This window comes from Clytia hemisphaerica, unplaced genomic scaffold, assembly GCF_902728285.1.
Source record: "Clytia hemisphaerica strain Z4C2 unplaced genomic scaffold, Clytia hemisphaerica genome assembly, whole genome shotgun sequence".
Classification (NCBI taxonomy): Eukaryota; Metazoa; Cnidaria; class Hydrozoa; order Leptothecata; family Clytiidae; genus Clytia; species Clytia hemisphaerica.
Window position 1 is genome coordinate 888,222 of NW_027103768.1, and position 16,051 is coordinate 904,272.

General features: G+C 35.0%; 2 protein-coding genes across 2 annotated transcripts; both read right to left on the reverse strand.

The window, feature by feature from the left end:
• Positions 1-4,546: 4,546 nt before the first annotated feature.
• LOC136805775 (uncharacterized) lies at positions 4,547-8,823 on the reverse strand. The gene is made up of 5 exons (XM_067062331.1): positions 8,722-8,823; positions 8,292-8,536; positions 7,328-7,412; positions 6,119-6,216; positions 4,547-5,291 (listed from the first exon to the last, which is right to left on the reverse strand). The coding sequence occupies exons 1-5, from the start codon at positions 8,768-8,770 to the stop codon at positions 4,632-4,634; spliced, it is 1,137 nt and encodes a 378-aa protein (XP_066918432.1). The 5' UTR covers positions 8,771-8,823; the 3' UTR covers positions 4,547-4,631.
• A 326-nt stretch (positions 8,824-9,149) lies between these two features.
• Positions 9,150-10,163, reverse strand: LOC136805776 (tRNA-splicing endonuclease subunit Sen34-like). Its single transcript, XM_067062332.1, has one exon. The coding sequence runs from the start codon at positions 10,142-10,144 to the stop codon at positions 9,224-9,226; it is 921 nt and encodes a 306-aa protein (XP_066918433.1). The 5' UTR covers positions 10,145-10,163; the 3' UTR covers positions 9,150-9,223.
• Between the last annotated feature and the right edge of the window lie 5,888 nt (positions 10,164-16,051).

Here is a 16,051-nt window from a genome sequence, read left to right on the forward strand (position 1 = left end):
AGAAACGGAAATTCTTTGTACCCACATTGATAATCTTCACCTTTTTCTTGTTCGCCATCATACCGGACCAATTGCATTTGTTCCTCTTTTACATTTACGACATCGGATCGAACACTTTCTTAAACGCAATTCTCTTACTATACGTCGTCGGTTTCATTTGCGATGCGGCTATCTACATTTTCTTTCAAAAGACAACGTATAAAATTCTACGCCGGAAACTGAACGCCTTATCGAGGAGCCTGAATATCTTCAAGTCAAACTCTATTAACCCGGATACAAATACGACACGACGTGAAAGTAATTTTCCAACGGTTGCCGAACAAACAGTCGGTGTAGAAGCAGAGGATAGTGGACCTTCTGTTATCGAAAAAGACGCCGCTCAAAATCATGATACATTATCCAATCAACAATTCCTGAGCCTTCCGAAAAAGATACAAAAGCATTTCTGAGCCCTTTATCATTATCTAACACGTAGAAGTGGAAATCATCGTAGGCGTTATTTTCAAATATAATGGTTATTTCAACCGAAAATTACATATCAAAAGACCGCCTTCGAATAGTAGAAACTTTCGCAAATGTTAACTATGTCCAATAGCAAAACTCTGAAAACGAGGCCTGCAATGATTTTGTGTCTTTTTTGAAAAGAGTGTAATGTCTGCTTCTATAAATAAGAATTATTAGATAAAATCGAGTAATATTAATTTTGCTGCCAAAATTCCTTGTACTAACGGAAAGAAAGTTTCAAAATAAATTATACAGAAACTCATATTCAACTTGTTCGCAAGTAGGATATTTTAACGCCAGAGTTGGAAGAATCTGGGTTTTACTTGTCTGTAGTGATAGCCCTAACAATTTATGAATGAAAGAAGCTTTTGAGTTCTTTTTTTTTCGTGTGTAGAATTGTGTGTAGATATTAATACTGGTGACATAGAATTATAGAGTGAGATTTATAAATACATGTATATTGTTTAGAAAATTTCAAAATATTCCATTAAATTTATCGAAGTGAAGAAAATATTTCCCCCGATATTTTTCACCTTTTGTCCAAATTCTATCTTAGCGCCATTCAATATTGGATTTTTCTATCACTAACTCCCTGTCTTCAATTTTCTTCGAACAAGTAGGCCGAAACTTGGCAGTTCTTATTTTTAATAATATACGTTGCTTTAGGTTCTCAAAGATACCGTTTCAATATAATCTGCAGGGTGGAAACGGAAAAGGCAGCTACTTTGGATAGAATTCTAATTAGGTAGCGGTTATGTGCTCGTTGAAAGCTTCCTTTTTATGGATGTACTTCGAGGTCGGCCAATAAACCTTATCGATAGATTTTTAAAGCCCGAAGCTGCCCGAAGGGCTAGATGGAGTGCTTTTTAAGGGCTCTGACCATAGCCCAAAAATTGATTTTGGTATTTGAACATAAAAGTTATATTTCAGGTTCCTTAACACTTTAACAAAGAATTGCCTTTATACATTGCTTTATAATCGAATCCCTTAAGAGTAATTAAGAATTTAATCGCACGATGGGTTATTTTTTCTTATTTGGCACGCCCTCAAAGAGAGCAATTAATCGTTAATTGCATTCTGTAGAGAGCAATTAATCGTTAATCACACTCTCCAATGCCGCGCCAATGTTTATAAAATTGATTTTAATGATTTTTCTTACATTTTTTTTGCATCGAACGTTTTAATTGCATTCGAAATTTATTTTGTGAGAAAGAAAATCAATAAACAACAATAAAAGAAAGACAAAAAGAGAAGAGAAAAATATAAAACTATCAGTGTAATTTCTGTGATTTACTTTCCTAACTGGGAAAAAGTAGTGACAGCCATTGTGCGATTAGCTCGTAATCACATAATAACTTGTACAATTCGAAAATTACACTCGTGATTTTTTTGTTTCGAATTTTCCTCGTCCTTTCGGACTCGGAAAATTAATAACAAAAAAATCACTCGTGCAATTATATTCGAATTGCACTCGTTATCATGTGATTACATATATTAATTGCAAAAATGGCGTTATGAACTTTAAAAAGATGTTAATAATATGTTGCATCACCCTCTTTTACAAAAAGTGCTTAGTTTTAATGGGTAATTAACTTTTTTGTTTCAAAATTTATTTACACTGTCCGCAAAGAATTGAACTATTTTAAATTTTGCGGAAAATTTTTCTAAAAAGATGTGTCAAAAGTTATGACTGTTTTTTTTAAGCAAAATCCAGATGAAAAATTGATGAAAAACCACTATTTTGAAGATTTCGAGACAAAGAAGCATTTACAAAAATTTTCCGCAAAAATTTTTATTGTTCGGTAAAAGATACACCATCTACTGCGAAAATATTTTCAAAATGTTTTTTCTTCGCCGAAACTAAGCTCTTCAAAGTTGAAATACTCTTCCTCGCAAAAATCTTCATTTTCTTCTTCATCAAATTTTTTCAATGCAATTTTTGAATTTTCAGATTCAGGAATAGTTTGCCTAACAGAAAATGTATAACATGCCATAGTTTTGTTGGTTACATCAGTCAGAAAACACATTTTAAACACGGCAATTATGAAAAATTCACTATGGTCAGAGCCCTTAACCTCTTCCAAGCAAAAAGAAGGTGAGCATCGGAAAAAATATTGCTGCTATTGTTTTCAAAAACCCGCGAAGCTTCTTATTGGTCACGATTTCTATTCTGATTGGTTCTATTGTAATGTCACATGACTTAGGTAGGATTTCCTACCTAACTTCGGCACACTTTTCAGCAAAAGCACGATATCTAGCCCTTCGGGCTTTAAAAATCTATGACCTTATCGGAGTTTTTTATTTTACTAAAAAAGCGATGCATTGTGGGATTGTTTCGGGAGGAATTCCTAAGAGATTTCTTTTGTAATACTCCCGAAACAATCTCACAATACATCACTTTTTTAAAAAAATCAGAAACTCCAATAAAATCTATTGCTGAGACCTAATCTCTAGGAATTCAATACACTCTTCTCGAGATGCATAAATTTATTGTTAATGTCCTCGTTTTCAAACAGATTTCATTGCTATAAAATTACATATTCACAATGATAATTGTGTTGTTTACACCTCATGAGACATTTTGAATTTCAAGTACTTTTGTTTTAGAGTTAATGTTTGCCTTTTGGGAATTTAAATTTGTTTAAATGTATAATTTCATACGTCTCATTTTTGGGCATCTGACCAGGTCAAGAAACCGGATTTTATGGTTGGTTGGTTTTTATGGTTGGATTTTCGAATTTCATTGTCCTTGAGGGCTGTACTAATCACCTGTAAAGTTTCAGCCATGAGGCTCGTGACCTAAATTTAAGCCCTTTTTTGGGCTCGTGGAGTTCAAAGACTTTTTTGACAGTTTTCGATACGGCGAACACGTTGAGGATGGTTAAAATTCTGAGGCTTATGACCTAATAAAAACGCCGACAGCTCTCGAACTAAGAGACGGCCAAAGAGCTCGGGTGAGTTAGGGCGTGTCTAGATTTTTAAAAATCACAAATCCCAAATCCGCGACCAATAGCACCCATTCTCAGGGATTCACTTATGGATTTTTAGATAAGGTTTCAGGAACTGGTTGTTACGTAATTAAATATCAACCTAAAAATTAATTATTTAAGAAAGTGTGAATTATGACGTCATCAAATTATAACGTCATAAATCGTAAAATAGCTCTAACTCTATAAGTACATGTCGAATTTTTGTCAAATTTGGACCAAAGATGCATCTTAATGGTGCCAAACTTTTCAATGAAAATTTTTTTGAAAATTTTGATGATGTCAGCAAAAGATGCAAAAAATCGAAAAATGCTATTTTTTGCTGACGTCATCAAATTTTTCCAAAAATTTTTTTTCAAAAAGTTACATTTCATTTTCAGTTAGATGTATCTTTGGTTCAAATTTGGGAAAGATTGGACATGTATTTCTAATATTATAGCGTTCTTACGATTCATGACGTCACCAAATTCGATCAAATTATGACGTCATGAATACAATTTCTTTAATTATAAATTTTTGGGGTGATATTTAATTAGCTAACAACCAAGGTTCATAAACTTCAAGGTATAGAGAGTACTTTAGAGCCCTAAGTGGATCTTTGAATCTGGCTGTTATTGGTAGCGAAAACTTAGGGTAAACTGTTAGGATTTTGAGACTTGCCCTAAGTCACCCGAGAGAGAGAAATGGAACTGCGAGGGTTAAAAAGTTAACAAAATACGAACCAAATTAGGGTACTGTAATTTTCCTGACCTCCTAAGATTTCTCCTATTTAAAGATATTTTTTTGAATCGCAACAAATTGGTCATTTTCAGATCGATTGGCACTACCCCAGACGGTCTGAGATTATTTAATAAATGCTGTACTGTACTTTAGTGGAGGTAAAATAGCGCAGATTTGGGCTGTCATTTGTGATATAAGATCTAATGAAAATTTGGAAAGGTGCTCATCCGAGGAAAATAAAAAACAATTTTTGAATCCAATATCGCCGTGGAGGGAGTAAGTAAATTCTGGATTCGAGTAACTTAAAATTTTTAAATTGATCCAAGAAGAGGGAATTAGAAGTTTTACCAGAAAAAATACACATCGCTGGCTGAAATTTATTTTTCAAATTTTAGCAGTACAGCTGAAAAAAGTAACTAGTTAAAAATGAAATTGAAAAACAAAAAAATTTAAACAGATTATAAAAGAGTTCATCTTCAAAATTGTTCCTGCAGAAGAGCTTTTTCCCAGCAAGCTGCGCGCTCGTTTAACGTCATCCGTAATGAAGCGCTGACCACCACCTTGCTTGATCAATTGGAGAGCCTTACGTTCATCAATGAGATGTTGTTCCTCTGTTTTTCCCATGCTGTAAATGGTGTAAAAACCTGTGCTCACCGTACGACTGTAGTTCTGGCGTAACGTTGGAAGGGTTTTATTCAAATACTTTGGGTTGTTGTACAACTTGATGTCACAATCAAAAGACGAACTGCCAGCTTGTTTAAAGAACAGCCCAGACTGAAGAACGAATTTAAAGAATTCCAACGTATCTTCGGGTCCGTCTTTTACACACTGTTCTAAATTCCCGAGCTCTTTCATCTCAAGGTATCGGCTTTTTGGTTTGTCGGCGAACTTTTGCGAGAACAAAGTACCGACTGTGATGTTAGGGTTGATGGCTTTCACCACTTTCACTTTCCGGAAGTCGAAAGAGACAATGATAGCCTTTTTAACTAGTCCCATTTTCTCAATAATCTGAGCGACCAATCGGGCGGTATCTTTAGCTAACTGAAGTTCGTGCGGTCGTAATGGTTCACTTGGTTTCATCTGAAAGAACAAGTCTTCATTTATTCTGGATAAGCGTAAGCAAAGAATTCTTTCATATCTTTCATCGGAAACACCCGGAGAAAATAGTAAAAAAAAAATTATATCAGATTTCATTTAAATAACAATTGTAACGGGTGTCCCAGAAAAAAGTCCCCCTTTTTTAAGTGAAATTTCCTGAGTTCTATGAACTGTTAAAGAATCGATCTTTTTGCATTGGAAAGATTAAGGATAAGCTTAAATTTCGAGTGCGTTGTTTGTCAAATTTGGTTAGCTGCGTCAAAAGTTATGGCCTAAATGCTGAAATATTACTTTTCAGAAAAATCAAAAAAGGCGAAAATGAGGGTATTAAATTTATTGTACAAAGACACAAAATGTTGCTAAGATTTTGAAATTCTTAGGGCTTGAAAAAGCATCATGTCTCTTGATGATACCCATGCAAGTTCGTCAAGTTAAACAAATAAAGCAAAAGGAGAATTAATATAAAGACACCTTATTAAAGGACATCGTAGAAAAACTTTGATCGTTAATAAAATTGATAAAAGAAAGATTTCTTTATGATATCTTTATGATGATTTAATAACCTCGTTTTTCGCCTTTTTTTTTACTTTTTTGAAAAGTAATGTTTTAGCATTTAAGTCATAACTTTTGATGTAGTTAACCACCTCAAAATTTAAGTTTATCCTTCCTTTTTTCAATGCAAAAGTATTGATTCTTTAACAGTTCATAGAAATCGAGAAATTTCATTTCAAAGAGGGGGACATTTTCTGGGACACCCGGTATTTCTTTGAAAATTTTCGGGCATGTAACTTTCAAGAAATTATTTTTACCTCTAGATAGTGAAGAATATCATGTTTGGAGGTGACTTTCAAAATGTCTTCCAGTAAAGGGATCTTTCTCTTCTTACCAAACGTGTACGTATTACCACCTAAAGAGGTGAAAATAATCATAAATGAATCTTTGTAACGGACGAGCTTGATGTCAAACGGTTGGTGAGGAACCTTAAAGTTTAAGATGGTAGGATAAGGAAGGAAACTTGTTGAAATTTAATTTTCCTTTCCTTCAGATTGAAACTAAAAAAAACAAACTTTCTCATAAGATTTATAAAAACAGGTATCGACTTTCACCAAGAATTTATTATAGACACTGGATAAACAACGAGCTATATTTTCATTGATTTCTCATGTTCTAGCCTTGTCCGCAGTAATGACATTATTGTTCACTCTCCTTCCTTCATTAAACGATTTTTTGTAATATTTTAATCATTTTTTTCATCTTAACACAGTCATTTAAATTCCCAAATGAAAATTAAGTTTTCCTTAGAGAGGCGAACGCATCAAAACAATTGTTAATTATGTGTCGTTATGACGTTTCAAGTTGCAAGAAAGATACGAAAAACATGCTATGTATAAAAAATTGAATGTTGACACCAAAAATTTTCAAACTTTAACCTCGATAAAACCACCGATCACCACGAGGCCTCAAAAATATTTTCATACCACGGTGAAGCCAAGACACTCAAGTCTAATATATGTCAATCTTAGCTCTTCTCAGAAAGATGTTAACAGAATATCGCCAACTTAAAATTCTGTGTCATTTTAGTCCTTTTGTTTGATATTTCTTGTCTAATGATGTTTTTGTCACAACAGATTTAATACATGTATCCGTTAAGTATTTTAGCATTTATTTTAAAATTTTTGGCGAGTAAAAGTACAAAAAGATAAAGATAGGACTTTTTAGAAATGAGATTATCAATCATTTTTCAAAATCAGAGAACTTCGAGCCGCCATGGCAGTTGTCCTTTGCGGACAAAGCTAGATCCTCGATTGTTTTCTTAAACAAAAGAAAGACAATGCTTCGCTCTCCACCGTTTTATACGTTGTTTATCCAGTGTCTATATTAAACTCATGCTTTCACAAAAAAAAAGTTCCAAATTCGTGAATATCGCAAAAAGATTTCTGCTCGAAAGGACAGCGAAGTCCTATAGAGTCTCTATTAAAAACAAACTTGATGAAAAATGAAAATAGAGGAAGCCTTACCTTTGACTATGGTGTCAGTGATATTCAGCTCCAGTAATTCTTGGTAAGTGCTGTTGTACACCACCTTGCTTACACCTGTCATCCGCTACAGAAGGAAAAGTAAAAGTTTGAAAAATTAATTACTCTTAGGTGCCAAATAAACGGGTCCCCCCCCCCCCCCACTTGTTAATTTTTCAAAAATTTTCCAACCCCCCGGACCTTACAAGGATCCCCCCCCCCGTTTATTAATTTTTAAGAATTTTTTCAGCTGTCAAAGAGAAGGTCCCTTATTTTGCTCTAAATAGCCTGATTTTGGCCTATATTTACCTTATTTTTGGGTTTTCAGAATTACAATTTCCAACCCCCCCCGGCAATTAGTCCCCCCGTTTATTAACATCTCGAAAAATTTCTAACCCCCCCCCCCCCCCCCCCGTTTATTTGGCACCTAGGCCGGTGTCCACTTTCGTGTGAAGCGCGCGAAAGATTTTTTCTTAACCGTTTTTGCCTGAAGAATAGATTACGTCATAAAAAAGTTTCGCGCGAACAAAAAAAAAAGTTGAAGGAAGTTTAACTTTTTTCAACCGTTACGTCAATTTTGACCAATGGAATTGCTTCTTTTTTCAATCAACCAATGACGTTACTAATAACGCTTCGCGCGAAAGTGGACACCGGCCTTAAGAGTATTGTTCCCCTGAACAGATTGTCCGATCACACCGCTACCACTATTATCAGTCAAGATAAGAAAGATTATGGAGGGTTCACACTATAGTGGTTTATGAACAAAAAAAGTTAAACTTTTTAAATTACCGTATTACCTGATTCAACAATTATTTGTTTAGATAGTGTTTTTTTCTATAAGCATAACGTTTATAAGCATATGCAGGATCAGTTTTGGTACCTAAACAATGTACCTAAGTATAATGCGAGCCTGATAAAGGGGAAGACACTTGCTTGACAAAAAAGAAACATATACGCTCAGAATTACCATAGTGTTGTCATCATGAAAGACGACTAATTGGTCATCTTTTGTTTTGTAAATATCTAATTCGAATCCATCAGCGTGTGAATCCAGTGAAGCGATGATTCCATCGTACGTGTTCTCCTGGTATTCCTTGGGTAAACCACGGTGCGCGATGACCAGTGGTTTCACTTTCTTGTGGAACAGGTGATCTGTTGGAATATCGTGGAAGGGAAGGTCTGGACAACTTGATGGCAATTGTATTGTTGATGCTATGAAAAAAACAATTTTCTTTTCAATGATATAAAGTTGCATGGACAAATAAGTAGCTTGAGCTTGGTCACCATACAGAACTTTGGTTGAAATTTTATTTAAGATGAAAACCATGTGTTTAATAAAATAATAAATTTAGCGTGAAACTAATTAAGTTAGAAATTTTAGAAACTAACTATAATACCTTCATAAATGAAGCAAGTAAAAAGAACAAATATTATCTTCATTGTCATTCAAACAAGTTCTGAAACCCTCTAACTTACTCGTTGGAAGTAAAATAGTAGGACCTCAAAAAATAAAGGTCATTTTTGCAATTTTTTCATGTCCAAAATATCATGTTACAAAAACAAATACTTGAAAATACTTAAGAGGGTAGATTAGCATGTTTCTATTCAGTTTAAACGTGACTTTAAACCAATGTGCAAAAATATCATAGCGTTTTTTAAACGCATTCATTATCAATCATCAATTAAAATCATTAACCTTAGCCAATCTCTCTTTCAGTATTGAATTCCATATCTTAGAAAGGAAGACATTTTCTTACTGGGATCTACTTTTATGCAAAACTAAAGCAAGATGTATCTCTAAAAATCAAGATGCACAAACAATCGATTCTCAAGTTAATGACAAACCATTAGAAATTGTATACAGTAATGGTGAATACAATAAAAGAAAAATAGTACAGTTTATAAGTTTTTCCATGATAGTGAGACATATTGAACAGTATTTTGTTCAGCCACACTAGCTAAAACAACAGTTTTCTTGACTGCCGACCCAAGTCGACCGTAAATAACTAGTTCCTGAGCAGTCATTTGATTATTTGTATCCATGACAACAGAAACAATAAATTTCGAGTGATATCGCATTGGATCACCGGGGTAAACAAGGAAATCACCACCAAATTTCTCCGCTGACGTGATGTAATATCCTTTCTCCCATAAGTCAGTGAATACTTGACATAAAACTTCATCTTTCTTGTTGGAAGGAAAGTCAAAGATACATTTAGAAAGTATTTGCTGGTCAGTCATTTGTGTTGGGATGTGTACTCGAATAGAATGGTTGTAATATTTCCGATCGTTCTCTGTAATTTCTATCACTTGTTTATGTTCAACAGAATCTTCCACACCAGTGTTTCCACTAACAGCTTCTGTTGTCACAGATTCATCCTTTTTATATTGTTGACGAAAACGAGCGACGTCTTCATCCACCATTTCTTGCCATTTCCTTTCCGCTTTCTTTTGCTTTTTATGACCATAAAACATTTGACTTTTCATTTGTTTCTCTTTCTTGAAAATCCTTATTTGTTCATCCTCTTGTCGAGAACGAAAATCATTCAACTGTTCAACATCTACTTTACGTTTCCTCGACCTATCTATTGTTTTCAAACATGCTAAATTTCTTGATAAACACAACGATACTTCAACAGACATGAGGAGAACAGGGAGTGACAGCACATTATTCTGCCATGGTTTCCTTGGTAGTGAACCAACAGTCACACCACATATACGGTGAGTTTTTCTCAATTTCAATACATCCTCTTCATTCCATAAAAAATACTTATCGCCTATTTTCGTTATGGTTGGCACTTTTTTATCTTCCTGATCCATTTTTTTATTTCTATAAAAACAACAGAAAAGATAAAATTTAATAAATATACTTGTTGGTGAGCATTAGGAACAAGTTATGATACCTTGGGAAAATATAGAAGCTTGACAGGAAGCATTACTTTATATATCAGGTTAATAGCAATAGGTTTTTTATTCACAGCTGAGAAAAAAAACAACTTCCAAGTCAAAAGTATAATTGTAATGATGTTATGGAGTTAGTGAGGTATTTCAAAATTAAATGCAAATTAAAGCGATACAGTTTCCCTCATAACTACTATAAAGTCTTTCCCAAGAGGGTCCTTGCTTGTTGAACACCCTTCCCAGACCAATAAAGTGATTTGACAAACTGCCCCAAAGAAGTATTCAAAAAACACCTTCCTCACAACTGTTCCGGACGTACCACTGCTTGCCCATTATTTCACTCTAAAGCAAACTCCAAAGGCCTCAAGGAAATGTCGAAGCATCGGACTAAATGAGTTGGATGAGCTGTTCAAGCAGAAGCCACAAATAGGTAGCTACTCAACTCAGAGCTACTACTATGTTGATAACAGTGCCATAAATGTCGACATTCTTCTTCTAATCTTGACATCCTTTTTTAAAGATAGGAATAACAGGAAGGTCGGAATCACTGATGGACTCCTCAACTGATTGCTAAGCAGAGAAAATTAGTTTACAATCAGTGATTCCAACCTTCCTATTTTTCCTATCTCTAAAGAAGAATGTCAAAATTAAAAGAGGGATGTCATTAGACCAACTTACAGTACTATGAAATTTAGTATTCAAGGCCAACAAACTACTGTAGCTAAAAAGTGAAATACTGTTCTTTTTATAAGCTTATATGAGTTGACACTATTCATGCAAGGCTTTTGGGCCTTTTGTTTTCTCAAAAAACTATTGTAAACTAACACTGCCTTTACAAACAAGTTCTCTGAATTCGAAGGGCTCGCTTTATTATTGTTTGAATAAAAAAACAAAATATCTTCCTGTATATCCAGGATATATGTAAATTTTCTTTTCATTTCGATTTTTCTGGTTTACAACCTGGATTTGCATTGTAAAATAAGAACGTCTACAGATATCTACATTAGTAGACTGAGATGTAAACAGAAGAAACATCCAAAGTCATAAAAAACTTTAATTATACTAAGATATCTGACTCATGTTAGATTGTAGCAATACTAAAAGGTCCTAGTATACTATGTGAGTGATCTCCTACCAGGATTCTGAGGGATCTAAAATGAAACATTTCCAATTTATGCAAAACAAACTATTTTGTTCAAGCTGTACACATATGGGCTCAAAGGATGGGATCCTTTTAAAAGAACGGTGCAGCACTTATTACAAAAATAAACTTTGGAAATTAATTTGACAAAAGAAACTTTTTTGTGGTGCACCTGGCAGTAGAGTACACAGTCGTATTTTTGGGTTCTATAAACTAAACTCTGCATACAACACAAATGAACCACAATTTCTGCAACAGAGACCATGTAATGTATTGTAAATGTAATGTAAAATTTATTTGGTAAAGAAGTTCTTAGTTCTTTAATTTAGTCATTCTGCATTGATGTGGACCTATATATGAAATAAAATATTTTTTTTCAAATTTTGATGACATCAGCAGAAACAAGCAAAAAACGAAAATTCCAATTTTTTGCTGACGTAATCAAAATTTGGAAAATTATTTTTTCAAAAGATCGACTTTGGTGAGATACTTTTTTGGTTAAAGTTTGAAGGGAATTGAACAATTCTTGAGGACGTCATCGATCATGACGTCATACTGCGTCATAATCAGTTTTTGGGGTTTTTTAGGAAAATAAGTGAAAAAATTATTAGGTTAGACATCAGGTTAGAAACAACATTATAGTACCCTTCATTTTCAGTTATTTGTTTGGTCATTTTCTGTTGACTAATGCAATCTAAAAATTATGATAGTTCTTAGTTTTTGAGATATGCCATAACTTACCCGAGGACATCTTTGCCCTTATAAGGCTCAACTCAATGTTACTGACTCTGCATTTCATTGTTGAAATACCCAACTGTCTGAAACATCAAAAGGAAAGGTGTTTCTTTCAGTGGAGAGTGCTTTCGAAAAATCGGGGGAGACCTATGTGACCTTGGTTGCAACTGTAGGTATTTAGGTATTTTCTCTCGGGGTTGGACTTTTCCACTTAGAAGGAGGGGCCAAAGCTTCAGCCGGCACTTGGGCTGCCGTTATGGATTCTTGGGACCAAAAATTTTGAGATTCTGAGTTTTTCATAGCCTGGGAATCCACAAGCGTTAAAAACTTTGTTCACAGTCTAGTTTATGATATTTTTCTGCTTTTTAAACGCTTGGTGCAGGTAACTCACCTGCAGAGGGATTTTTCTCTGCAATGCAGGTTCAGTCTGATTGGCCAGATTTTGGCGTATTACTTAGCAGTACTGACTTTCGCACGCATTTTGACAATTTCTATCTGCACGCATAATTTATGGAAAAAGCTGACTCGGCAGAAAAAAGGAAAACAAATTAAAATGAAAACATAAATTCATTTATAAACAAAATGGCTGTTGGCTAGAAGTTTCAATACATGTGGCTGATGCTTTGATGTGGTTTTTAATAGTTTTGAAAGTTTTTAGAGCTTGTACCTACCTTACCTTTGATTACCTTTGATGTGTTTCAGCAAATTCTCTGCTCACTCAACCCGTGGGGTCCGTTGTTTGACCATTTCAACAATTGAATTCGAGTCAGCCATCCTGTAAGGGAGATAGGCAGGGAGCAGTGGCTGGTCGGGAACATCTTGCAGAAATTGATCAAGTTGTTTTTTGAAGGAATTTTTGGAAAATTTGGTCATGTCACGTATTTTTCTTGGTAACACATTGAATAGTCTTGGACCGGTGTCTGAAAGGCAGCTCTTCCAAATGTTCTTGTTCGTTGTATTCACTGGTTTGAGGTGGCATTTTCTTCCCAGGCGTTGGTTTGTATATGAATAAATACCGCCTTCCCCTTCACCATAGTTAAAATTTGGCACCAGTTGTTCGATTATACACCATGTATATAAAATTTGGTATCTTTCGCGTCTTCTCTCGAGACTGTACATATTGAGGTGTTTGAGCTTCTCCCAATAATTCAAATTGGGTGGAAGTTGGATCCCTTTTATACAGGATTTTTGCAGATACTCCAGTTCTTGCATCAGGGATCGCTTTGTAGGAGACCATAGCTGGGAGCAGTATTCCATATGTTGAAGTACCAATGTCTTCCAAAGAGTGATCATTACTGATTTATCTCTGGACTTGAAGGTTCTGTATATCCAGGCACTTATACCCTTGACTCTGTCAGTGATCGTTTGAATGTGCATTTCATATGACAGGTTGTTTGAGAGTAGGATACCCAGGTCTTTCACTGCACTTTTTATTTCGATTGGCTGCTGTACATCTGATTTTTAGACTGAGTGTACTTTCAGTTGTTCTTTTTTTCCGTATGCAATGTGTTCAAACTTTTTTTCCATTGAGCTCCATATTGTTGATAGATGTCCAGTCATAGACAATGTCTAGATCATCTTGAAGCAGACTCACATCTGCAGCGCAAGATATTGCCTTCATAAGTCTTGTGTCGTCAGCAAAAGATGAGAGGATGGAATGTTTAATCTTTTCGTTGATGTCACTAATCATTACCAGAAACAAGAGGGGGCCCAGAACTGAGCCTTGTGGAACTCCGCTTGTAACTATTGCTTCATCTGACAGGAACGTGTTTATGGAAACATTTTGGTATCTCTCAGTAAGGAAGGATTGTATCCAGTTCAATAGTTGTCCTTTGATTCCATTGAATTTTAGCTTATGTAGCAAGATTTGATGGTCCACCTTGTCAAAGGCCTTGCTGAAGTCAAGGTAGATTACATCAACATTTTCATTGTTTTGTAGGTGAGATATCAGTCTTTCTACATGAGCCAATAGTTGACTCAAGCAAGATCGCCCTGGTCTGAAACCGTGTTGTGTTGGATTGTAAAGGTTGTTTTCTTCAAGGTGGGTTTGCAATTTCTCTCTGACTATTTTCTCAAATTTTTTAGTGGTAATTGATGTCAGGGCAACAGGTCGATAATTCTCTGGTAAACCTTGATCTCCTTTCTTGAAGATTGGTGTAATGTGGCTTGTTTTGAGAATTTCAGGTGTGATTCCTTTGTCAAAGCTGTTTTGCCATATCATCTTAAGTGGCTTAGAAAGTGATTTCTTGCACATTTTGAAAAACTTTGCTGGCAAGCCATCTGGTCCGGCTGACGAGTTGGCTGGAATAGTGTCAATTTGTTGGATGAAATCATCTTCTGTGAAAGTAATATGCTCAACTGTAGTCTGTTTTGGGAGTGGTAAATACTGAACAGTATTGCTTTTGTAAGATGTTTGCCATCTCTTGCGAGTCAGATGTTAAATTTTGTTGGTGGTTGGATTTTTCAGTGGGCCAACTTTAGGTTTAGTTTTTGTGAATCTTTTTGCATAGGAGTAGAAGTATTTAGGATTGCTTTTGATTTTCAGTGAGGCATCCAGCTCTGCTTTATCGCGTTCATTTTTGTGGGATTGCTGTAGCATCAGTTCAATGTCAATTAGTTTCTGATTTGTTTTATTGGTTTTGAAATTCTTTTTGGAGAGTTTTTTACGTTTTCTCATTGGAATACAACGATCTCTTGGAATCTTTGAAAAATTTTTTGGAGGTTTTCTCTTTGGCAAATGCTTTTTCACAATCAGAAGACATTTTTCAAGGAAGTTGGCATATTGACGATTTGGGTCATATAGATTTGTGTCCAGTTCTTGAGACCAATTAATGTCTGTTAATTCTTTGTTATTAATTTCCCAGTCAATCTTATCACTTTGGAAGTTGGAGAGGTCAAATTTGCTTATTAAGTTACGTTCTTTAGTTTCTCCGAATTGTTTATCAAAATTCAAATGTGTTGTAACATCTACAACAAGATGATCTGAATAAATAGTAGGTGAGCATGTGTAATTAAATATAGTGTCTGTGTTGTTTGTGAATAGAAAGTCTAAAATATTATCACGGTGTGTTGATTTGTGTATCAGTTGATTAATGTGCAAGTCTGCTTTAAAAACATTTAAAACGTCCAGAAGCTGTTTATTGCAATTTCGTGTTGGGGTTGAAGTCTCATCATTAAGAGGTGTGTGTGTGGTATGTTAAAATCCCCAAGGATTTATGTGTCAGGTGTACAATCAGTAATACTATCAATTTTTGCTATCATTGCAGAAAGGAGTTCTTGTAATTCAGGTGCTTCAGATTTGTGGTCTGGATTGTTGGGTTGTCTGTAGATAACACAGAGAAGAATATTAAAATTCGAAAATGGGCTCGAAGAATGGTGCAATGTCATTACGCACATAAAATGCAACGTTTTCCGCTTGCTCTGCCATATTTCGATTTTACTCTGTCTCTGTTTTTCTTAAAAAAAGTGTAATTTTCAATCTCAAGTTCTCCTTTTTTGTGATTGTCTGTTAACCAGGTTTCGGTTAAGCCTAAAAACAGTTGTTTTGAGCTGTTTGTAAGATCTTTGAGGTAGGGTACAGATGAAGGTTTTGTTTGTGGGCAAAGTCCTTGTATATTGACAAACGAAAACATATTCAGTGTAGGTTTAGAAGTAGTTTTGGTAGTCGGGTCAGCATCAGTAAGGGCAGTCACTGTCCCAGTAGATTCCTTAGAAATGTTGGTTCCATTGTTGGGTGCTGGGGTGGTAGATGATGTAGGGGATGTTGACGATTTAATGTTTGTTGAGGTTGATGTGACAAATCGTGGTTCCTGAATTGTATTTGTTGGTTTTGGTTGCTGAAACAATTGTTCACAAGAGAGATTATTTGTGTGCGAAAGTTGTCCAGGATTGCGAGAAAATCCTGAGGTTCATCATTACGATTGTTTTGCTTTTTCTGATGTCGTTTGGTT

What these genes read in the sequence shown, in the direction of transcription:
- LOC136805775 (XM_067062331.1), bottom strand. Translation starts at nt 8,770, where the DNA reads ATGACAATGAAGATAATATTTGTTCTTTTTACTTGCTTCATTTATGAA. An exon ending in TACTTGCTTCATTTATGAAG is followed by an intron (nt 8,537 to 8,721) that starts GTATTATAGTTA and finishes TTTTTTTCATAG; the next exon opens with CATCAACAATACAATTGCCA. An exon ending in CACTGACACCATAGTCAAAG is followed by an intron (nt 6,217 to 7,327) that starts GTAAGGCTTCCT and finishes TCACCTCTTTAG; the next exon opens with GTGGTAATACGTACACGTTT.
- LOC136805776 (XM_067062332.1), bottom strand. Translation starts at nt 10,144, where the DNA reads ATGGATCAGGAAGATAAAAAAGTGCCAACCATAACGAAAATAGGCGAT.